At 35.8% G+C, this 23,542-nt stretch overlaps 1 protein-coding gene across 1 annotated transcript in view; it reads right to left on the reverse strand.

Moving 5' to 3' along the window:
* LOC146131776 (prolow-density lipoprotein receptor-related protein 1-like) overlaps nucleotides 1–23,542 on the reverse strand; it is a 78,564-nt gene that overhangs the window by 49,873 nt on the left and 5,149 nt on the right. The window contains exons 9-30 of the mRNA XM_083397044.1: nucleotides 22,136–22,289; nucleotides 21,106–21,246; nucleotides 20,592–20,720; nucleotides 20,086–20,202; nucleotides 19,564–19,656; nucleotides 18,870–19,040; nucleotides 18,209–18,357; nucleotides 17,258–17,351; nucleotides 16,620–16,748; nucleotides 15,959–16,145; nucleotides 9,161–9,348; nucleotides 8,157–8,373; nucleotides 7,154–7,321; nucleotides 6,595–6,860; nucleotides 5,897–6,084; nucleotides 5,083–5,272; nucleotides 3,803–3,935; nucleotides 2,651–2,807; nucleotides 1,964–2,156; nucleotides 840–934; nucleotides 772–800; nucleotides 267–400 (exon numbers count right to left, since the gene is read on the reverse strand). Of these exons, the coding sequence (XP_083253170.1) occupies nucleotides 267–400; nucleotides 772–800; nucleotides 840–934; nucleotides 1,964–2,156; nucleotides 2,651–2,807; nucleotides 3,803–3,935; nucleotides 5,083–5,272; nucleotides 5,897–6,084; nucleotides 6,595–6,860; nucleotides 7,154–7,321; nucleotides 8,157–8,373; nucleotides 9,161–9,348; nucleotides 15,959–16,145; nucleotides 16,620–16,748; nucleotides 17,258–17,351; nucleotides 18,209–18,357; nucleotides 18,870–19,040; nucleotides 19,564–19,656; nucleotides 20,086–20,202; nucleotides 20,592–20,720; nucleotides 21,106–21,246; nucleotides 22,136–22,289 (3,322 nt within the window). The remainder of the gene's footprint in view (nucleotides 1–266; nucleotides 401–771; nucleotides 801–839; nucleotides 935–1,963; nucleotides 2,157–2,650; nucleotides 2,808–3,802; nucleotides 3,936–5,082; nucleotides 5,273–5,896; nucleotides 6,085–6,594; nucleotides 6,861–7,153; nucleotides 7,322–8,156; nucleotides 8,374–9,160; nucleotides 9,349–15,958; nucleotides 16,146–16,619; nucleotides 16,749–17,257; nucleotides 17,352–18,208; nucleotides 18,358–18,869; nucleotides 19,041–19,563; nucleotides 19,657–20,085; nucleotides 20,203–20,591; nucleotides 20,721–21,105; nucleotides 21,247–22,135; nucleotides 22,290–23,542) is intronic.

The raw sequence follows: 23,542 nt of genomic DNA on the forward strand, positions 1-23,542 counted from the left end.
AAAACTAATAAGAATATCAAAACCCATACGAAAGTATGTAGCATTTTTTGAACGAACATTAAAATATTACCTACTGCTGTATGGGCTTTGATATTTTTATTACAGGAAACATTTAATAGTGTGTTCAAACAACAGTCGCACTCTGATTTATTCGAAACGTTCAAAATGCTACATACTTCTGTATGGGCTTTGATATTGTTATTACGTTTTACTACAACCTCCAACCATTATGCTCCAAAGTAAAACGAAAATAATTACAAACTTACTTTCGCAAGCCGACAGGTTTGCCTTGGTGGCGTGGAACCCGGTGGAACACCTACATGTGACGTCACCTTGGTTGTGGGGAGGGGGGAGACATAATTGCTCGCACCCCCCGTTGTGCACCGTGCACGAACCCACGGTAGAGTTGCTGAAATAACAAGAAATTATCAAATATAGGGGGTTCAGCGATAACTACATTATAAGCAGGGTTACCATACCGTGCTTGTTTCCAAAATTTGTGCTTATTTTGAAAAAAATCAAAGGTTAAGGCGATGGCAAGTCTTTATTTCAGGTGCGCCGAATCATAAAGAACACACTAGACGCGGCGTTTAAAAGGCACGAGAAAAATAGAAAAAAGGCAAACATAACGTTTCGACAAATCCGGGTCGGTGTAGTGTCGCTACAAGGTAAAAAAATAAAAATAAATTGTTCGAAAAAAAAATTCGAGATTAATTAATATAATATCGAATACGTAAAAAATAAAAAATGCAAAAAATAAATAAAAATAATAAGAAATTTGTCAAAATATAAGAGGACGCCTACTTGGTGCCGTCGGTGAATCCTGTCTGTTTAGTGACGTCATACATTGCTAGGGCGTTGAGGCGCGTAAGGCCTCCCCTCTGGCGCACTCGGACCCACTTCGGGCCCACCTGGCTCACTTTGTAGATCGACGCTGCGAGGAAAATGATAAAAGTAGGTTTATTGGGATGTGTGGTAGGACAGGGCTCCTCAACCGGCTGTATTGAACACCCCAAGGTGTACAAGAATTGGTAAAGGGTTGATGGGTTGTACAAGATACCGCACTACAATAACCCTTTGATCAGATATCACAATAAATAAACATGTTTATTACCACACTGGCACAACATGTATTTAAGCGTACATAACTTGTAAGATACTATATTCTGTTTGTGACACCACACCCAAATATTTCTCTTGTTAATCGTTATTGTGAGGTAGGCTACTACTAACTAGTTCTTGGTTCAACTAGTTCTTCATAACGGTTAATAGTTCTCTGCGCATTACAACATGGTGTATGTTTCTATAAGTTCAGTGCATTGCGTAGACTGGGGTGTACAAGTTCTTCAGCAAACGTAAAAGTGTGTACTGTTCAACAAAGGTTGACAATCACTGCTCTAAGGTACTACCACTTGGCACTGGGCTACATGAGGAAGTTTTTTAAGGGCCTTGGGGTATCTTTTAAATTATAAATCTTGAATTATATTAGCTGGAACACCACTTTTTTACCCAACTTAGTACAACGTCATAGAATAAAATTGACACCTATACTAAGACTTCTATAACGCCAAACATCATTTTCTTATTTTGTTTATACTGTGCGTAAACTAAGGCAATAACATCGGCTTTATAAAATGAAACATATTCAATTTAGGTATAATATGAACGGATCTGTAATGAATGAATCTCAAACCAAAAAGGTTGAGTTGATCTATACGGACTTGTATTATCATTAGTTAATGTTTAATTAACTTATCATTACACCGTCAATGTGAAATTCGTGTTAAAGTTACTTTTGTCGGCAATAACATCGAACTTTACCAAACAAACTTTATACTCACAAGTGGATTAAATGTATTTTTTAGAAAAGGTCGATTCACTTGACCTATTTGATTTTGACATTCATTTGTTGTATTTAAAAAAAGAACACAAGAAAGTCTGTGTTAACCAGCTTTATACTTACAAGTGGTGGGGTCATATATCCACACGTTCGACCTGGATGCGCTCAGGTAAGTTCCCTTAACCTTGAGGTTAGTTGTGCACCAGTAGGGACCTTGACATCTTCCGTTGTACAACTGATGGAGAGATGCATCGTGGGTGAGATACAAGTGATCATTGAGAAAGTACAAGTCTATAACATCGTCCAACGGAGAAATCTGAAACATAATTGTAAATTAAATTTGTCCTTTTTACGTTAAACAATACACCTCTTTGGAGCATAATGGCTGTAGTTTGTAGTTAGTCGTACAACATATCAAACCCCTACAGAAGTTGGCGAAATATATTATATATTATATATCTTTCAAGATCTTTTAATAGTGTCTGGCCTGAATTGCTAGCATTGTTAGAGTTTTCTGCTGTTTCATACAGAAGTAGGAAGCATTTTGTGAACGTTTTGAATAAATAATAAGATAGTGGCTGGAGGTTGTAGTTAGGCGTAGAATGAATATCAACGCCTATACACAAGTAGGTTGCATTAAATCCCTTAAAGAATTTTTCAAATAATACTTGTAAATGAATCAAGTATTTTTGGAAACATCCACAGCATGCAATCTACTTCTTTACTACAACTTGGTATCGGGTATCGGCTCCGATCCGATATTATCGGACATCCCTAGGTGCAATTTCCACTATTACCGACCCTACTCACTTTATTAAGACCACTTCCGTCCATATTGACTTGGTAGACTCCTTCGTCACAAGCAAAGTACAATAGAGCGTTTATTACGTCAGCAGTGAGACCACGTGGGTGGTGCAAGGTCATCCAAGGTGAACCGGGGGCGCGGGTTTCTAGGCGGGCTTTGTAACTAGGGGAGATCACGTGGTTAGTTCGTAACTAGGGAAGATCACGTGGTTAATTCGTAACTAGGGGAGATCACGTGGTTAGTTCGTAACTAGGGAAGATCACGTGGTCAGTTCGTAACTAGGGGAGATCACGTGTTAGTTCGTAACTAGGGGAGATCACGTGGTTAGTTCGTAACTAGGGGAGATCACGTGGTTAGTTCGTAACTAGGGGAGATCACGTGGTTAGTTCGTAACTAGGGGAGATCACGTGGTTAGTTCGTAACTAGGGGAGATCACGTGTTAGTTCGTAACTAGGGGAGATCACGTGTTAGCTCGTAACTAGGGGAGATCACGTGGTTAGTTCGTAACTAGGGGAGATCACGTGTTAGTTCGTAACTAGGGGAGATCACGTGGTTAGTTCGTAACTAGGGGAGATCACGTGGTTAGTTCGTAACTAGGGGAGATCACGTGTTAGTTCGTAACTAGGGGAGATCACGTGGTTAGTTCGTAACTAGGGGAGATCACGTGGTTAGTTCATAACTAGGGGAGATCACGTGTTAGTTCGTGTAAAAGAGGTTTTAAATAAAAAGTTCTGAAAGAGCAAGTTTAAGGCAGGGTTACTTAACCAGGGGTGCTCGTACCAGTGATTATAAAATAAATCAATGATTATAAAATAAAATCATTTTAAGTAGGTTGTTTGAGTGTTAAGAGTCATTATATTAGGTGACATAAAAAGTTGTTGCTGTACGCCATTATAATAAAAACTAGAAGGAGCAGGCCAGGTTACAGTTACGCACCTATCTAGAATAAAAACATTATGGCTGTTACATGAGAAACAAGTTGGTCATACCGCCACATTGCAATAACTATTTGTGCTAAGAGGACTGAAAGGCTTGCTTTTGCCATATGTCTAACATTTTTACATATAGCCGAAAAATCAAGTGAAGTTTAATTCTCCTTTTTTACCACCAAAAATCACTAGTAATACAGCTTGTAATTAAAAAAAAACAACACCAACCCTGACACTAGAGACGCCATTGTGATTCGGGCAAGTGACGCCACACTTCCGTTCCGCATGACTGGTTCCGATGACGTCCAGAATATCTTCTCTCTCATCCAATCAACGACCAGCCCGTATATGTCAGTTGAGTCTATAAAAAGTGAAAAGTTTTTACGGTAATTTAGTGCAAATTTGTAAATCGCGGCGCTCTCATGAAGGGGTTGCTAAACTGGGGTCCATGGGAACCTTGGGGGTCCGTGAACTAGTTTCAGAGGGCCCAAATACGCCCAATTGAAATATTAGTGAATATTTAAGTGATCATTTTTTTTTTTCTTTTTTTTTTAAATAAAACTGTTTTACACTGAATTTATTTAGACTTCATTTCACTTTCACATTTTTGGACCAAAATCAGCAGATTTATGATGTCATTTTTGAAAATTTTTAGGCTACTTTTTTTACCTTAGGAGACCTGCTCTTCTAATGTGTCGTTTCAAATTTTCCAGGACAAGAATTTCGTTTGGTATCTTAACTGCAGTAATAAATTACTGGAAGATATTATTATCCATTGACATTCGAACTTATTATTACTAAAACAACATTCAAAATATTCTTTATAGACTTTCCTGTTTTAGTCAAAGTCAGTCATTAATAAGTTGAGGATTGGATTCTATTTGAGTTATTGCTGAAACGTCTGTAAACTGCCAAATGTCGATTTTATCGAATATTATGGCTTTAATATTTAAAAAAAAAAAAAACATTGTCCAGATTAAGAGACTGATGATGCCTTATTTTGTGGCGAAATACTTTTCTCTTTTAAATAATTCGAACTTTTAAATGACTGACTTAGACCAAAACAGTTAAGTCTAAAGAGTATTTTCTCTAATTTCAAGTCATTGTCATCATTTACGAGTAAGAGAAAGGAAATATTTTCGCATTTTAAACATTCAGTTTACCAATGCATTATTCGATCATTATTTAATTTTCTAAAACAAACAAACATAAAAATTAACTTTAGTGCAAGAAATTTAGTGCAGATTAGTGAAATCATTATCGCTTGATAATCCATCGAACTTTTCAAAAACCTTCGCAAGAAAAAAGTTTATCTAATCACTGACATAATAATGATTTTTAATTGAAATTAACAACGCACAACAAAGGTGCTGAAAAAGTATCTCAAATTTTGTTGAAAATGAATGAAGATTTATTCAAAATGCGACCTACTTCTGTATGGGCTTTGATATTCTTTTTAAGTCTTACTACAACTTGCAGCCATTATGCCTCAAAATAGTTCAAATCACCTGTTTTAATCACGTTTTCAACTTCAGATCCATTCAGTGAAGCTCGTTTAATCTGGCTGTCACCCGCTTCGCTCCAGTACACACGGTCACGTGGTTCATCAACAGCCAATCGTGTGGCGTTCCGCACCGCTGGCGCTGAGATGGCGTACATTGTGCTGTAGTTTAGATTGGTGAGTGAAACGCCTTGGATCTGGGATGTTGAATTGTGTCATTAATAATATTAAATTGGGTGTAAAATACAATAAATTATTTTGCATTCACATATTTGTTTGCGCCCAGGGAATTTCACTGTAAAATTGTATGTGAACTTCATAATATTAGACCAAATTTCTGATTATTTCGAAAATATGTAATCAACATGAAATTGTTCTATTTTATTTAAGGGTGTCATACAGATTTTAAAGTTTCCTGTTTTAGTTTAATTTAAATCTGTATTTGCGAATATGATAAAGATTAAAATATTCAATATAGCATTTTCTCAGAAATGAAAAAGAAAAAAAGTTAGGTTGGAACGCAAAATGTAATAGTGTAATATTATATTATGTACAATAAATTAGTATTGGACCGGCATCGATACCACCCTAGTATCGGGCGAGTACCAATGTCACCATCATATCGGATGAAAGCCGATACTACAATTTGGCATCGTGCATCGGTTCCAATCCAATTTTATCGGCATTTTCAGCTGCACCGACATTTCCCTAGCACCGGAGTGCCGGTACCACCACTTGGCATCGGTTAGCGGTTCGGATATTTTATCAGAAATTGCTAAAAGGAAAGATATCTGCAAATACCAAATATTCAGCCAACAAACCTCAAGGGGCCTTGCGTAAATAAGGAATGACTTTATTCTGTTGCATGAAAGTCCATCCTGCCCCAACTCGAACATGTAGGGGCACAAGCATTTGGGGAGGAGGACGGGTGCGACATCTAGTGACAGGGTCTGAGGGGAGATCACGCACAGACCTGCGCACGAGTGGTTTGCGCAGGGGTTCACCAGCTCTGTTCAAATCGATAGAAAATGTTGTTTTTATTAAAGAAAATATTATTAGGATAAATGAAGAAGGGGAAAAATTGTTGATTTATTTTTCAATATTGCAGTTACAATTTTTCGGTAAATTAAATGAATAAATATGCACTTGCCATAAACTAAGCATTTTATCCAAAAAAATTACACTGAATTAATTTCGCAATTTTTTTTAGCTAGAACTGTTTTTGAACTACTTTTTGATAAATTTTAACATTGTTTTATTTAATAGAGATTTTGGTAACTTTTGGCTTTTAATTTGGTTAATTTTTTTCCCTTTAATTGTCATCTTTTATCAATTGTTTTGTTAATAAAACCATAATATTCTTTGAAAAAATTCTGAATGACTTATCACAATTTTGCATTTTTCTAGTTTTAATGTTTTACTGTTTAGGTAAAAAAAATTTTGTAATTTTTTTGTAATATGTTTAGATGTTTATGTAACGGTTTAATTTGTTATTTAATTTTAATTCTTTAACACCAACCTGTATTCGACATTGCTCCTTTAGTCAGCGGCTGTCTGCTTTCATGGAACACAATGATGTCAAACGGGTCGCTAGTTGAGAGTTCGAGTACAGTCGAGTTTCTACCCGGCCACTTGAAAGCACTCGCTATCACACTGAAGCTGTCGGACCATATAAGGAGATGCGAGTAGAGGGTTAGGGCGAACGGGTGAGTCAGCCATTCTGCGTTCGTCAGGGCAGTGAAGTATCGGCTGCCGTCGTATAAAGACGATAATATCGCGTCCGATCTGCAAAAAAATTAAAAAATTGGTTGTTTTATTAAAAATAAAAACCGGGTCTGAAATATATGAAAAATTAAGTTTTAATCAAATTACGGAAAATGTCGAGTACGAGAAAAAGTTTTAAAAGAAATGCTTTCGGAAAAGGCTTACCGAAATCACCTGATCAGAATTTGAGAGCAAAAAAGGCCAGGCCAGAAAAACAACAAGCCTGTGGTGAGGTTCGAACTCACGACCTCTACACGCCTGTGTAGCTCAGTTGGTAGAGCGTCGGTCAGCCACAGCTTTAACTTTCTACTCACTTAGCATCGGCCCAGTAGATCCTGTTCTCCAGGTAATCGACGGTGAGTCCGTTGGGCCAGCCACCCCCGCCCCTCCTACTGTCCCATATAACCCTACGGGACTTCCCCGCCATTGTGCAACGCTCGATGCGGGGGTTCGACTCCTCCCAGTCGGTCCAGAAGATTAGGCTGCCAAAAAAATCACAAAAAGTTTGGTTTTTAGAAAAAAAGGTTGATAAAAATTAAGTTGGAAAAAAAAGTTAGGTTTTAAAACAGAAGGGTTAAAAAGGATTAACTGGAGAAAATTATGAGTTCTTTAGAAGAAAGTTTAAGAAAGATTATACTGGGGAAAAAAACACAAACAAATTTTAGGTTTTAAAACAAATATTTAAGAAAATTTAATACAGGGGAAAAACAAGAAAAAGTTAAGTTTAAAAAAAAGGTTAAGCACTATTAAACCGGAGAAAAAAAGAAAAAATATTGTTTTTTAGAAAAAAGTTTAAGAAATGTTAAACTGAAAAAAAGAAAAAATATGAGTTTTTAGAAAAAAGGTTAAGAGAGGTTAAATAGAAGAAAACACACACAAAAATACGATTTTTTTGCGGTTTGTCTTTCGTGTGCGGCCTGCTACGATAAATTAAACAAAATTAAAAACTTTTGGAGCAAAATCTCAAAAAAATTTTTTATTAAATATAGTTAGTTAACTTACTTACCAAACACTTCAATTACAGCCAAATCTTTACAATATTTATCTGAATCTACAAATTTCACCTCTAACCAAAACTTTGTTCTCAGATAAGGGACTTACCAGAAGCGTGGGTAATTTTGGTAAAGTACTGTACAAACTTAAAAAAAACAAGTTATAGCAGTGGAATTTATATCAAATATCATTTTACCAAACACTTTAATCACAGGCAAATCTTTACAACACCTTACTGAATCTACAATTTCGCCTCTACCAAAAGTTTTACCAACCGAATTTCATCACAAAATCCAACCATTTCTTCTCATATAAGGTACTTACCCGAATCGCGGGTCAAGGGCCAGGGCCCTGGGGTTGGTGATCCCCCCCGCCACAAGGACGCTCCGGTGGTTCCCCTCCAAGTCTGCGACCTCGATTTGATCGAAGCTCGATTCGACGAAGTAAAGTCTCTCGGCCAACCAATCGACAGCAATCCCCTCTGGAGCATCGATACCACCGCTCACAACGACCGATGCGTTCGCTGTGCGTAGAGCACGGCCTGTCGGATGAATCGGTGTGAGTATATTTTGTTATAAGATAATTTGGGAAGTATGCTGTGAATAAAAGGAAGTAAGCCAGCAGGTCGAATCTGGCTCAATTACCGGGAAAACACAAAAAGGCCTAAAAAGCAACAATACCCAAAGCAGAAAAATCTATAAAACCATAGACCAACGGCATAATAAAGCCAAATACGTAGTAAATTCACGGCAGAAAAAGATCTAAATCGTCTAAATAACACCTAAACCTGCCGGAATAACTCCCAAATTCATCGGAATAAAGCTTAAATAGACAAAATAACGCCTGAAACTGTAGGGAGAGGGTATGGGACAAAGGGGGGTCGTCGGTCTGGCATCGGACTTTGGTGTCAACGTTTGGACGCTCTAGTTTGCACCGTTAGGGCGACGCTGTTTTGGCAACGTATTTTTACACCCTATTGAGGGGTTATCGGCGGGTAATGGACGGGGTCAGACAATGGCTGGAGTACTTCGGGGCCTTATACTAACCAAGCCTTATTGGGTATTCCTACAGTGGTCTACATTAATTAGAATGAGATTCACAAACAACCCACAGAGGAGAGATTACCGTTGCTGTCAGTTAATTAAGATTCACTTTTAGCATGAACTAATGAAAAATTACATAAAAAGCGTTACTTAAATATCTAGTTTAAATTGGACATTTAGTTGCTTTAGGCCCAAAAACCTCCACAAACTCTACAAACGTAAACCTCACCGTTTTAACATGGAATTAAGTTTGTTTTAAAGCAAAGAAAAGACCCAAAATCTTACCTTTGCTGTCATAATGTAGATCTGCTCTTGTGATCGTGTCACCTCCAACATCCGAGTAGAAGAGTAGTTTCTTCCTGTAATGGAAGTCGACTGAGCCAGCGATGAGTTTGGATGCAGCAACCAGGAGTTGGGATCTAATCTTAAGATGAGGATGGACGTCGAATCCCAGCCTCATGTCAAGCTCCATACTGGGAGGGGATTAAAAGAAGGTTTGTTAAAGTTTTTAATATTGTTACCCCTAAGAAGAACGTGATTATATCAATTAACCCCTTTTCAACAAAATAACAAAATACAGCCGCATGTTCAGCTCCATACTGGGAGGGGAGATTAGAAAGTAAATGCAGTGTTTTCCAACCAGTAGCATGCATACCACTAGTGCAGGAGTTATTAACTTTTTTTAATGTGCACCTCTAAAAAAATACGCGGAGTTTATTTTGAAACCAGGTGTTACCCAGCGACAGAACAGTTTTTTTTATAAAGGCCAGTTCTTTAAATCAGTGTTTCTCAACCTATTTCGCGGCGACCTAATTATTCTCCAACCTTGCTTGAGAGTTATTTACATTTTGTAATAAAAAAATAACCATCTAATATCGAATTTTAACACTTAAAAGCTCAGTTGGTAAAAAAAATTCTTTTTAAAGAACGTTTAATGTAAATATTCCAACAAGGAAATGTTTTAACCTTAGGATTATTATTTACTAGCAGTTATAAAATCCTTTGTGACAAACAATAGGCTTTGTTTGTCAGACAATTAACCTGCATTGTAGGATTAAACTGAAGTAAAATAGTAATTTATTTATAATTTAAGAAAATTAATATTTAATAACTAATTAATTAAGGCTTCCGGCATTATTCTATGAATTTTATTTTATTCCTTTTCCATAATCGTCGCGTTGTTCAAAAAACACGTTATAAAAAAGTTATATGTTTATTTATTTTTTTATTAAAAATGAAAAAAAATCTTTTAATAATGCGTCACAAAACAATATGCGTATCCTAGCAACGCGAAATTTACAAATTGGAGAAAAAAACGGGAAAATATTTGAGATTTAGAGGGTGGATAGTGCAGAGAGAGTGAATTATTTGAGCAGTTTTTTGAGATATATTGAGCGATTTTTATCAGATTTCAGCGAATTTACAGAAGATTTATCGAATTTGAAGCTGTTTTCAGCAGTTTTCAGCAGTTTGGATCAAGCTTGAGAGATCTTGGTCAGTTTTGATAGATCTGCATCAGATTAAGATGCATTTCTGCGCATCTGCAGTTCTGTTGGCCGCGGTCGTTTGCATGGTTGGGGTCAGTTGTGCAATGGGGTCAGAGTTCAGCGGGTCAGCGGCCAACGGGTCAGAGGTCAAAGGGTCAGGGGTCAACGGGTCAGTGGTCAGCGGATCAGGGGTCAACGCGTCAGTCGACAGTTGTGTTTTGGGTCAAAACGTTAAGGATTCGGCAATGCAGGAAAATCAGGTGAGATTTGACACATTTTTTTAAGAATTTAAAATTAAGAGGCTTGTTTTAGAATTTTAAGGGCGCTGGTCTAGAATCCTACCACAATGCAAGTGATTATTTGGGTTGCGTTTGGGTAGGTTAAGCAATATTATTAAACAATATTACTTGACCCACCCTCACCCAAACACCAACCGACACCCTAACCCAAATATTGTGCGTTGCATAATAATTGTTTCAACGCTGTGGTAGGATTCTAGAGCAACGCCGAATTAAGTCTGTTAAAATGTTTTCCTGTTAAAACTAAAAAAAAGGTTCAACTTTTAGATTTATTACCGCAATAAACTCCTAGATAAAAAACCTTTAAATTATATTTGTTAGCAAGAATGCTTTTTCCACGCAGGAGGAAATTAGTTGGTGGAAAACTGTGGAGAACTATTGGGAAGCAATATTAACCAGAGTCCAAAACTTCATCAAACCACGACTCACAGCAGAGGAAATGGAGGCGCTGGTGGCAAAATACAATCAGCAGAAGAAAAGGCTTCGCGCGAGGATGGCAAAGGTACGTTGTGACGTCATAATAGGGGTCGCTATTCGTTTTTTTTTACATTGGGAAACCTGAATTTTGCCGTGCATTAGAAACTTAGTATTTTTTTCAAAAGAGAAACACTTTTATGTTGCAGAAATCGCTGGGCACGATGTTATTTATTAGTATTAGTATTTTACAATTTAAATAATGAGCAGAAAATACTGAAAAAATTGAGGGAGTCGTTATTTACAAATATTAAAAATGAAAAAAGTATTGCAAATTTCAAACTAAATCTGCTTTTAGACTTCAATAAGCCACCATGAAATAAATAATGGTGTATTTGCGATCTGACTTTTAAAATTTTGTATATTACTGCACGATTTTTTTTTTTTTTTTGTGTTTTACTAAACGCTTTGATTTTCGCAGGAAACATTGTGGAGAAAAAGGAAGTGGGCTGTGAGCAGTTTCCACAAGTCTGTTGGAGCGACACGCGACATGCAAGTGCTTGTGGCGACAAGCGACATGCGGTGTTCGACAACTAATGTGAGTTTAGGAAAGTAAAGTAGTGCTCAACTGCAAACAAGTGCCTTATATGGCTTTATATACTGGGGATTTTAACCAATAAAACTAAATCTCTTTTTTTAATAAAAAAATTATAAGCTGTCAAACGTGGACAACAAATGCACTTTCTTAAAAAAAGTAAATACAAAATGTAACAAATGAGGTTTGGACTCCATAGTTCCTAATTTTGAATTTGATTTTCTGCATTTTGTCGTAGGGGGAAAATTCGGGGCTTGGTTTCGGAGATTCTGCAACAAATGTTGGAGTGAGGGGAATTGGAAAACCTTACTTTGTGGATTGCGACACGAATTTTGATCCAAAGGTAAAGCAGTAGTAATAAAATAACACGTAGCTGAACCCTTGGTTCGATTTAGTGATTCTTGCGAAAATGTGAGGTGAAATATAAAAAAAATAGATTACCTTAAAGTTGAGGAAATGTTTTCCTCCAAAATTCACAGATTTTCTTAATGTCCCAAACCTTATAAAACAATTTAGTCACGCGGAGCCCAATTTATGAAGAGCATTGCTCTAAGTAACAAAGGAAAACCTTATATTTCTTCAACAAAATGAGTATTTTTATAAAGATAAGAGGCATGTAAACTTAATCCATCATTACGTTACAGGGATCAGTATTGTGGTGGGCGAACAATTTGGTGGCGAACCTATTCACGCAAGTCGCTGACAAGATTGCTGGGTTCGTTTCAACGAAAGATCTTAGAGCGGAGAGGGTTAGACGGAAGATGTTGGTGAAGCTACAAGATAAAGCTGATCGGTCAAAGGTAAAGCTACAATTCGACGCTATGTGCGTTTATGCATTGGGATATTATTTGAACAAGCGTCCTGACAAACCTACAAAATTAATTCCCACGTCTAAAGTTTGCTTATTTCTGTAGAAAAGTATTTCTTATTTTAAGTGTTTTTTAGGGTTACGTTTATTTTTGCTTTAAAATGATTAAAAATTGACGCTGTTTGAATTTTTCAAACCATTTTTAAAAGCCTGCAAACAACTTTATGTTACGCGCAGAATCTACGGCTTGTTAGACTTGGTGTCCTTAGAGATCTTTATCACAAGAAGCTTGCTAAAGCTGAGATGATTGGAGAAAACGAACCGAAATATGATCAAACAGAAATTTCCATTCAAAAGGTATAGAATCATAACTTACGCAAATTGGAGGAATTTTAAGAATAAAATTTAAATAATGCTTATCTTCTAAACTTATAAAAAAACATTAAAGCTTTATCAACCTCCAAACAACCAATCTTATAACAAATTGTAAAACATAAAAAATCTATTTTAGTAATTAATTGTTTTACCTGTTTGTTTTTCAATTACTACATATTTTTAGTTTAAATTTATTTTGTGATTTAAGCTTAAACATCGTAATTTTTAACAGGAAATTATTGTCCAAGATGAGATTAAAACAAATGACTTGAAATGGAAATCGTGGGGTGAATATATCCCCTGGAATTGGGGGTGGTCAAGAAAAGTTGAAATTAGTCCAAACGAAAAACCTAAAGCCGAGGTGAGTTTTTGCAAAACCTTTAAACTTTGAGAATTAAAATCCATAAAAGAACCGAACAGATTTCTTTTAATTAATATAATTTTTTTAAGTAAGATTTAATTTTTATTTTATTTAAGCATTATTAACCTTCGTATTTTTACAGGAAATTATTGTCCAAGATGAGATTAAAACAACTAATGAGGTGAATTGGAAATTGTGGGATGAATTTAACCCTTGGGGATGGTTTGGGTTTGGAGAAGATGGACTTAGTTCAGACGAAAAAGCTATATTAGATGAGGTTAGTTTTGAAAAAACGTCAAAATTTTGAAGCATTAAAATCCATAAAAAACAGAAATGAGTTTTTTAATTATTATATAGTTTTCAATTAAATTATTTTTTGTTGTTCAAAAATCTTATTATTTTAACAGGAAATTATCGCCCATGATGAGGTGAAAACTAATGACGGTGAATGGAGAATCTGGAAGCTGGGTGAACTTACCCCTTGGGGCTGGTTTGGGTTCGAAAAAGATAAAGTGAACTCAGACGAAAAATCTGAGCCCAAGGTAAGTTTAGCAAAACACATAAAATCCAAAAAAAAAACGATTTTTTTAAATTAAGATTTAAATTTATTTTGTTTAAGGTTAAAAGTTTGAATGTTTTTTTTGTTTTTTTTACCCTTAACCTTCGTATCGTATTTTTTACAGGAAATTATCGCCAAAGACGACGAAAAAACGAATGACGAAAAATGGAAATTGTGGGGCCTGGGTGAATTTACCCCCTCGGGATTTTGGGGGTTAAAAGAAGTTGAATCAGACGAAAAAAATAAACTAGACGAGGTTGGTTTTGGCAAAACGTTAAAACTTTAAAACTTTAAAATCCATAAAAAGACCAAAAATGATTTTTTTTGTAATTAATAAATACGTTTTAATTAGGTTTAATGTTTTTTTGTTTTAAGCATAATTAACCTTCGTTTTATTTGACAGGAAATAATAGTAAAAGATGACGACAAAATGAATGACGATAAATGGAAATTCTGGGGCTGGTTTGGGCCAAGAAAATATGAAGACAACGAAAAAGCTAAACTAGAAAAGGTAAGTTGTGGGGAAAAGCTGGAACATTTAGGAAGAAAAAATAAAATAAAAATAGTGGACATTTTGACTCATTTTAGATTATTTTAATAAAAATATACCCAAAAATTTTTAATTTTTTTAATTTTATTGAAAATGCTACGACCACCCATGCACGGTGTTCAGTTGTTTTACATATATTGTTTAACCTTTTGTGGTTCATTTTTTTTTTAACCTTTGTGAGAGCACAGAACCTAAATTAAAATAAATCACGTAGATTGAAAAAATGTCCACAAAAGATAAATTAGAGTTTGATGGTATTACTGTTGTATAGAGAAGATAAGGTAATGTTGTTGGGTGCTATAAAAAACTTTAGTTCCGAATTTAAATATGCAGTAAATGGCAAGTCTGGGGCATAAAACGAAGTAAGAATTCAGAAAAAATGAATGTTTGTTTAAACTTTTAATACTTCCCTGACGAAAGGAGAATATTTCGATATACAATAAAAAATAACAAAAATCTTTCTATATATTTTATGCTTCCCTGACAAAAAAACGAAATATTCCTAAATACAATTTTTATGAGGTTTTAAACTGAACGCCAATCTTAAAAAGTTCATTACTTTTTTTATGTTTATTAATTATTTGTTTCGCTAATAACAAAGTGAATAAAATGTTCTGTCCGCGATCATAAATCCTTATGGTGGCCCTTACTGGAATAAACTGAAGAAATAAAATCATATTTTTTCGTTTTGTTAATAGTTAATGCGTGTATAAAGTAACATAAGCTTTAACCTCTAAAGTCTAACATCTGAAAATTTATCACAGGTCCAAGTCAAAGAGTGGGACGTTGTCACGTTTTATCAGCTGATGATGGATTTGAAAGTTCCACATCTTGTGCTTCTAGCGATTTGTTGTCTTATCGCAAAACTTGTATTTAAGCGGCGAATAAACGCACTTTGATTTCTTTTACTTTTTTATTAAAATAAAAAAAAAATAAAAAACCTTCTTGTGTTCCTTTTGGTGGATGAAAATCTTTTAGTTCAAAATTTAGAAGTTTTTAAAACGAACGTCTTAGATCAAGATTATGTTAACAAGGGTCGCAGTACCTGTGATATATAAGATGCAAGGAATTGTCTCTGATCAATTAATTCACCTCTTGTGCCTTTTTATGAAAGTAGTAAAAAAGTGTCAAAAGGTTTCACAATTTATCCGGTCACGCTTTTCAAAGTTCTCTTACTTGTTAAAGTTTAAACCCAACTTTATTCGTGAAAGCTTTGGGGGGCCTTTCTAACGCCAGCAATTTGTGTTTGTTTTTTGTCAGTTGCACACGTCTTTGCCAGCATGTGCCTGTGAATATATTTGACGTCACTATTCTTATCGCCTTTTGCTCGCGCTTCTGCTTTTACGTAACTTTATGACGTCATCCGTGAAAAAACCACTATCACTAACCTTCCCTAGGTTACTCAATATAGGCAAATTAAACAAATTTAATACTGTTGAGGTGATTAGATGCAGTAATGTTGTTGTTAATTAATGTTAAATCGGCCTTAACAAGGATTTAAACAAGAGGATGATAGATTAAAAACAATTAAATTAAGTCAGCATTACAACTTTTAACATAGGGCTAACTTACATAATTAACGATTAAAAAGTAGGATTAAAGCTAACAAGAATTGAAACAAGAGGGTGAACTCACAATCTGACGGCTTCGTGGTTTGTGAAGATGAGGAATGGTGGAGGTTGGGGTTTTGCGTACACACAGCCCCACCCCGTGGGGTCTTGGGGGTCGGAGATCCACCCTGGGTAGCACGAGCACTCGTAGTTGGATAGTTCCTGGTAGCAGATGTGGCTGCAGGTGCCCGGGAACTCACAGTACGGGATGACTGGAAAAATAAAGGGGTAAAAGGGGTGAAAAGTTACGGAAAAGGTAAAAAATACCTCTAAGTATTGTGACACAACATGTTAATAACGCAGTACCAAAAAGATTTGGCTGTAACAATGGAAAAGAAAGGAACGGTGTGGAGTGAATTTAGCAGTATGTATACTCGTTATTTCACGATAAATGTTTTGCACAACTATATGGTAAAAATATTAATAAGTTTTTATATAATTTTTTTCCCCGTCGGATATAATTTTTTTGAAGATTTAAAATTGTTAACCAGGTGAACACCGAATGCTCGTAGTACGATGAAAATCCATTGTGTTTCCATATATTGTACCACGAGCGTTCGGTGTCATTCACCCTGAAGAAGGTGATTTGAAATGTTGCCGAAACGTTGGTTAGAATTAATTAACAGAGTAGTTTATTATTATTTTATTATTATGCCTTGCATCTACAGTTTTTATGTTGATCTTACATCTGCATGTTTTATGGTCGTCTCCGATCTCCATTCCCTTAGGACACGAGCAAGTGTATCCGTCGATCAGAGTGAAGTTCTCGTTACATGAGTGGCTGCACCCCGAGTCAGCACAAGTTCCGTTCACAACTGGAGAAATGAGAAGTTGTAAAATAACACGCTTGTCGAAGTAGGTATACCAAAGACCGTATACAGGTTGGTAACATTTCACAACCTCCAGCCACTTTTGCTAAGAAAATTCAAAGCTTTGATTTAAAGTAAAAATCTGTAGACCGACTTTTCGCCAAGAGCTAATAATTTCCTAGCATTTAGCATATATGTTAAAATTAGCATATACAACTTAATAAAAAAAACATTAAAATATATTAAGCACTTTGGTGGGTATGACAGAATCTTAAATAGAAGTGATATTTCGACCAAAATAAGTCACAGAAAACTTTAAAAAAATCTGGGAAAAAAAGGGGTCTAGATTGATTTTTTACTTCGTCCTGATCAATCACGGTTGTGTGTGAGCTTGAGATATTAACACAAAACGTAGTTCAACGGTGCCACCTTATTTCAAATTAAATAATCGTCTCCGCAGAATAAATTCTGTTTCGGAGCGTGAAAATGTGAGTTGCGTTATAAAGTGCGCTTACCGCATCCTTCTTCGTCGTCGTCAAGAAGACACTCGATTTTACCGTCGCACATATTCACGCACTCGAACCTGTGCATGTTGGTCAGACAGCGTTTCTACAAAAACAAGAACATTTCAAGCTGAAATTAATATAATAAAGCTATCATGTGGCTCTATACTCCAATTGTTCTCATAGGTTTTACGCTTGTGAAAAATAGAAAATCCTTTCGCGGATCGAAAACAATAAATTTAAAGGCACATTTCTTTACTGAGACAATTAGAGCAAGTAATTAATATTAAACAAAGTAATATAGTATTACACAGGGTCACTCAGGTAATGGGGAACTGTTAGTATGAAAGATGTTGAAAAAACAGCTATTTGAGCATAATGAAAGCAGCATAATATAGTGTAGCATACTAACGTTGCATTTACGCATATAGAGTTGGCAAAAAAACACAGTTTGCCAATTGCACAAAAAAAAAGACCGGCAGTTAAGAACTAAGTGGCTTTTTCCGTCATACACAATAAACAATAATTTATTAACTTTCTACATATACCTCACAAAAGGCAAGGTAATAAATAAAAAATAACGAGTTAAAAAACGTTCATATACACACGGTGTATTCTGTTATGAAGCCTTCTGAAGTCTTACTGGACAACGATAACTATTGACTGCTGCATCCTGTTCGTAAAACTATTCTGCGGTGAGGTTCGAACTCACGACCTCGGTCATACTGGGGCCGTCGCTCTACCAACTGAGCTACAAAGGCTCAGAGGGGAGCAAGTGGAGAAACAACCATAGCACCGTTGCCTGCTGCATCTTGTTCGTAAACTAGCCTGTGGCGATGTTCGAACTCTCGACCTCGGCCATACTTACCTTGGTTTTTTGCTGAAACTAGGTTGAGAAAACTTTTTTATCTGTTTAGTGCTTTTACTTATCATTAATATTTTTACATGCATATACTTTTTTACCTGCTTATACTTCCCAGTATCAGGGCACGAGCAGTTTGACTCGTCCCATCCATTCTGACAATCAACGTCCATATCACAAATCCACATCGGAAGGATTTTACAAGGTCCAGTGTCTCCACAACGAAGTAAGCTGTTCGGACAAGCAACCTCTGTAAAGCAATGTGCGTTACAACATAATGGCTGGAGGTTGTAGAAAGACAATCAAAGCCATAACCAAGTGTGGTAAACACGCCTTTATGAAATGACATACAGAGTAAAGTCATTCGTAAAAACAAATTAGGTTCAAGTCAAGTCATTAATATAAAATAAAGCGTAAAACTATTAAAAACGGCAAACTCGTCCGTTCATGAGCCACGACTCAAGCACAAATAACAAAAACACAATACACAGCAAGCCGATTGTTTAATGTGCAAAATTTGAGATTAATACCCCAATTTTATTAATAAATATTTGATAAAAACACTTAATGAGTTTAAGTCCAGGTCAAGTCATTTGTCCGAAAGACTTAATTCACTTTGGTCAAAAGACTTAAGCCAAGTCAAGTCATTTGAAAATAGTGACTTAAGTGCACTAAAAAAGTCAATTGACTTAACTGTTTACAACACTGGGCAAACCTAACAATAACATAAGAAACAGTTCGTTAAAAAACGTTATAAACTACCTCCACAGTTCAGTTCGTCGCTTCCATCGTGGCAGTCAGTGTTGCCATCACATTGCCACCTCCTTGGTATGCACTCGTCACTGCCATTGCCACAAGCGAACTGGTTGCCACCCATACATGCCAGTTGCCCTTGCCACTTGTCAGGGCAGTCAAGCTCGTCAGAACCATCTCCTGTAATGTTATAATGGTGACCGCACATTTTTATTAAAAAAAAATTAAAAAACAATTTGAACGAAAATCTTTAACTTTGAAATATCCTAAAATTGAATCGCTTGAATTTTTGGATATAATTCGAAAAAATAACAATACAACCGCCAACACAATAGAAAATGGTTGGAAACAAAGCGGTCTTACTTAACACACAGCATAAAGTGGTGTAATACGTATAAACTATATTCCAAAACTATTTAAAGACTTAAACAACAAGTTTTTTCGAAGACATTCCAATACATAAATCAATTCAAATACATCCAAAGACTTCTTCATAAAGAGTCGTAAGACTGTTAGCATAGGTAATCGCGGGACGGTGATAATGAAAAAAATAACAAGCTTTATGATACTATCGTTTAGTTCAAAATTTTAGTTCGATTTGATCCCACAACAATTCTGTTAATAAACTATTATTAACCGTATTTTGGCTTCGTATTTATTGCGCAATAATAATCATACATTGCGCAATAAGGTGGGCTCTTACCACAGTCGTCCTCCCCGTCGCATTTCCACTCAACAGCGATGCACTTGCCGTTACCACACGTGAACTGCACTCCCTCGTCACAAGCCGCCGAAGCTGGGAAAATAAATAAAGGTAAAAAATAATGTAAAAAACAATACAAGGGGAGAAAAAATAAGGGGAGAAAGATAAATTTGAAAAAAAATTCAGTGAAAAATATAACAGGTGAAAAAATTAAGGGAGAAAAAAATAAATCTTAAGAAAAATAAAGTGAAAAAAAAATAAAGTGAAAAAATATGGATGAGAAGAAAATAAGGTTGAAAAATAGGGGAGGAAATAAAGGGAGAAAATAAGGGAAAAACAATAGGGGAAAAAAAATAAGAGGTAAAGGTTAGGGTTGTTTTTGCTGGTTCCTGTCTAATCCACATTCAAAGGTTTCTGGGTTAACAAATAAAATCGTTTTAAGTCTAAGCACAACCTCCAGCCATTATGCTCCACAAAATACCAAGTGTTCTACAGGTAATATATATGATGAGTTGTACTAACAGCAGTTGGCGCTTTCATCGCTTCCATCGCTACAATCGTCTTCACCGTCGCATCTCCAAACATCAGGAATACAAAGTCCACTCGAACACAGGAAGTGGCCAGAACTACAAGTGCGGTCTAAACACAAATAAAAGTTGATACCGAGACAGCAATCTATAGTATTAGTTGCAAAATTATTGGCCTGATGAATATTTCCCGTAAAAAAACGTCGGTACATTTATTAAAAATATTAGCTGGAAGAACAGTTTTATATTTGGTTTTAATTACAGGGATTCATTTTATGGTGTTATACTGTGCAATGGGGCACTTTCTGTATAGAGATTATTATTCCACGTTATTCAACTTACTTTTGCATATGCTGAGCTTTGAGGTATGCTACAACATATTACTCGATGTTATTCATATACTTTATTTTGAACTTACTGTTGCATATGGTTGTGTTTTATATCGTGCTACGGGGTACGTAACAATATATTATTCAACGTTATTCAATGGTTTCAACTTACTGTTGCATATTGTTGGGTTTTCGTCTGCCCCACTCGTACAATCAGCGTCCCCATCACAAACCCACCTCCCCGCGATGCAAATCCCCGAGCTGGGGCACTTGAACCAACCGGAGGGACACGAGCTGTTCACTGTTCAACAATAGTTACGTCATAAACAATAGTGACATCATAAAACATTTGTCTCCACTAACGTACAAATGAGGTCGTGGGTTCACCTATTGAGCTGGTTTTATTTAATTTTCCGTTTGTATAAAGCACGAAAACTGTTTCCTAAAAAACAACATGCTGAAAGTGGGTCATAAAAAACTACAAAGGTAACAAGTTTATTCGATGCTCTACAATTGAAATAAAAGATCGAACGTATTTGTTGGATATGCAATTTTTCCTTGGAAGTTTAATTTGTGGTAGCCGTTCGAAAATAAAAAAACCAAGATAACTAAAAATGTTGCCTGTTCAAATGTTTGAATTAAAAATATAAAAAAGATAAAAAAAAAATCTAAACCAAAATACTTACTGCATCTATCTAGTGACTCGTCGCTATGATCAAGACAGTCGTAGTCGCTATCACAAAGCCACTTCACAGGAACACAAAGTCCGTTGCTGCATTCGAAGTGGTCTTTCGCACAGGGGGAGGGGGGCGTGTAGTTCTCCTTCTCTGTGACGTAACAACACTACATTATAGTGACGTCACAATACCGCGTGTTGGCAAAACCGCCCCACGGTTTGCTGGACTTGCGGAAAAGGGGAGAAAAGGTCACCTTCTCTCTTATGGCGACGTCAGAATATGTGTTACGTCATAATATATGTGTGACGTCATAATATATGTGTGACGTACTGTTTTGAGGGCAAGGAGTGGGACAAATTAGTAGGATTGAGTAGAAATTAATTAATTAGGAGATACAATACATGGTTGCCAAACGGTTTTATGAAAAAATTTTAAAGAATCGAAATAATTAAATAAAATATATACATACAGCCTTTCTAAGATCTAAAAATGGATCCCTCGCGGTCGGCACAATAGAAAATAGTTGAAAAACACAGACTTTTGTGAAATCAAAGGAAACACTTTTAAAGATGTAAAAACTTTGTGGCAACCCTTTACAAATATATAGACAATATTATTTTTTAATCTTTGATTTATGTGCGTTTTTAGTTGATTTTGTTGGCTATTTTAAGTTTTATGATCTTCAACTCTACGTTTTACTTCTCTATTGTTGGTTTATACTTTTAATCATAATTTCAATTAGACCAAATACTGCTTTACAATTTTAGGATAGAGGTAGAATGGAAATTTTTTTCTTTGAAGATTTTGTCGAATTTTGCAGATGTTGTTTTTAATCGATTTCAATTCTATTTGAATAAGCTTACCTATACAATATAAACTGTTGCTACCAGGTATACTAATATAGATCAATAGACAGCTCCTATGGTAATTCTATTTTGTTCTCCAACATTCCGGCATCCAATCGAAATCATCTTATTCAGGGTGAATGACTCAGAACGCCTGCAATATTGTAGAGGAGCTGTTTTTTTATTTGTATTACCTATACAAGTGTGCTGATCCTCTGCCATCCTTCTGTTATCCGGACACTCGCATCTGTAGTGAGGAGGAACAGGGATCGGGAGGCAGATGTCGGAGCAAGGGTTGGAGGAGCACGAGTTGGATCCGTTCCTCGATGCTGGGTCGTACACCACGATCTGGAACAAACGAGGAAGTTTTCATCAAAGACTTGGTGGAGTTAATGGTTGGAGGTTGAATGAAGTTTTAAAGAAGGATCAAATTAAACAGTAAAAATATTGATAAAACAGCTTAAAATGTAACTTCATGTTCGAACAGAATAGGTTAGTAACCGTTAGTTGATCAGTCAACACTTGGTGGATTTATAATGGTTGGAGAAAAATAAAACGCTGTATATAACAAAGAAGTTTAAACAACGATTTGAAACAGAAGAAGGAGGTTTTCTCTCTGGAAGCGTTTATAGTGGTTTGAGGCACGGCTGCGAAAAAGTTACCGGAGTCTGACCCCGCAAAAAGTTGAAAGCGAGTCCAACTCCGGCCAAATGTGCGATTATTCCGAGTCCCGGGTCCGGCTCAGGCTCGACAAACTGTATTTTACCCATTTACAAAACTAAAGACTATGGCGATTAGGCAATCCACCTATAGCTTTGTCGTATAATTATTCATCCACTTACAATACGTGGTTGGAATCAATTCAACCATATGCTATTCCGCGTTTATGATTTAATGTTTGCCACCTCATCAGTATTTCGTACTGCGCAATGCGCATGCGCACGTCAGACTAATCATACTGGCATGCACATGTGTAAAATATTTTTAACTTTTTCTGCACCACAAATTACAAAAAAAAGGAGAGTATAGATTAAAAACTGGAGGTAACTTAACAAAGGTAAAGCGAATTTTAACTTTTTTTACGGCTCAGTGTTATATTTCGCAGCATATTATTGTAACCAAACAACCCATTGTATTTTTTCCACTTATTTCACAGATTTTATAAAATGACGAAAAGGCTTTTCTTTGTCATTTCTTTAAAAAAACGATTTTCAATAAAACGAGTTTTTGGGTGATTTGTAAAAAAGTTATTTTTTCAACCGAATTCGTTTTATTGAATAATGACTTTTCCAACCTTAATAAACAAATTAATTTAAAATTGTACACAAGTATAAAGAACATCGTTTTGTCTTTCCTTATGAACATAAGTTGTTCCGATCGGAAAATATAAGTAATATAGCAACTGTCATTCCTAGCCAAAAAACAAATAACTACAAAACAAAGAGGACCAACCTTCAACAATAGAGGATAAACACTCGCAAGTTGAACCGCAAACCATGGTTGGAATTGTTAACTTTACTTCCCGTTTACAGAAATATTTAATTTAATTTAATATCGAATTAACACCGATCACACTCGAGTATCGGATAAGTACCAACACT

This window comes from Ascidiella aspersa, chromosome 9 (assembly GCF_963924565.1).
Source record: "Ascidiella aspersa chromosome 9, kaAscAspe10.2, whole genome shotgun sequence".
NCBI classification, from domain to species: Eukaryota; Metazoa; Chordata; class Ascidiacea; order Phlebobranchia; family Ascidiidae; genus Ascidiella; species Ascidiella aspersa.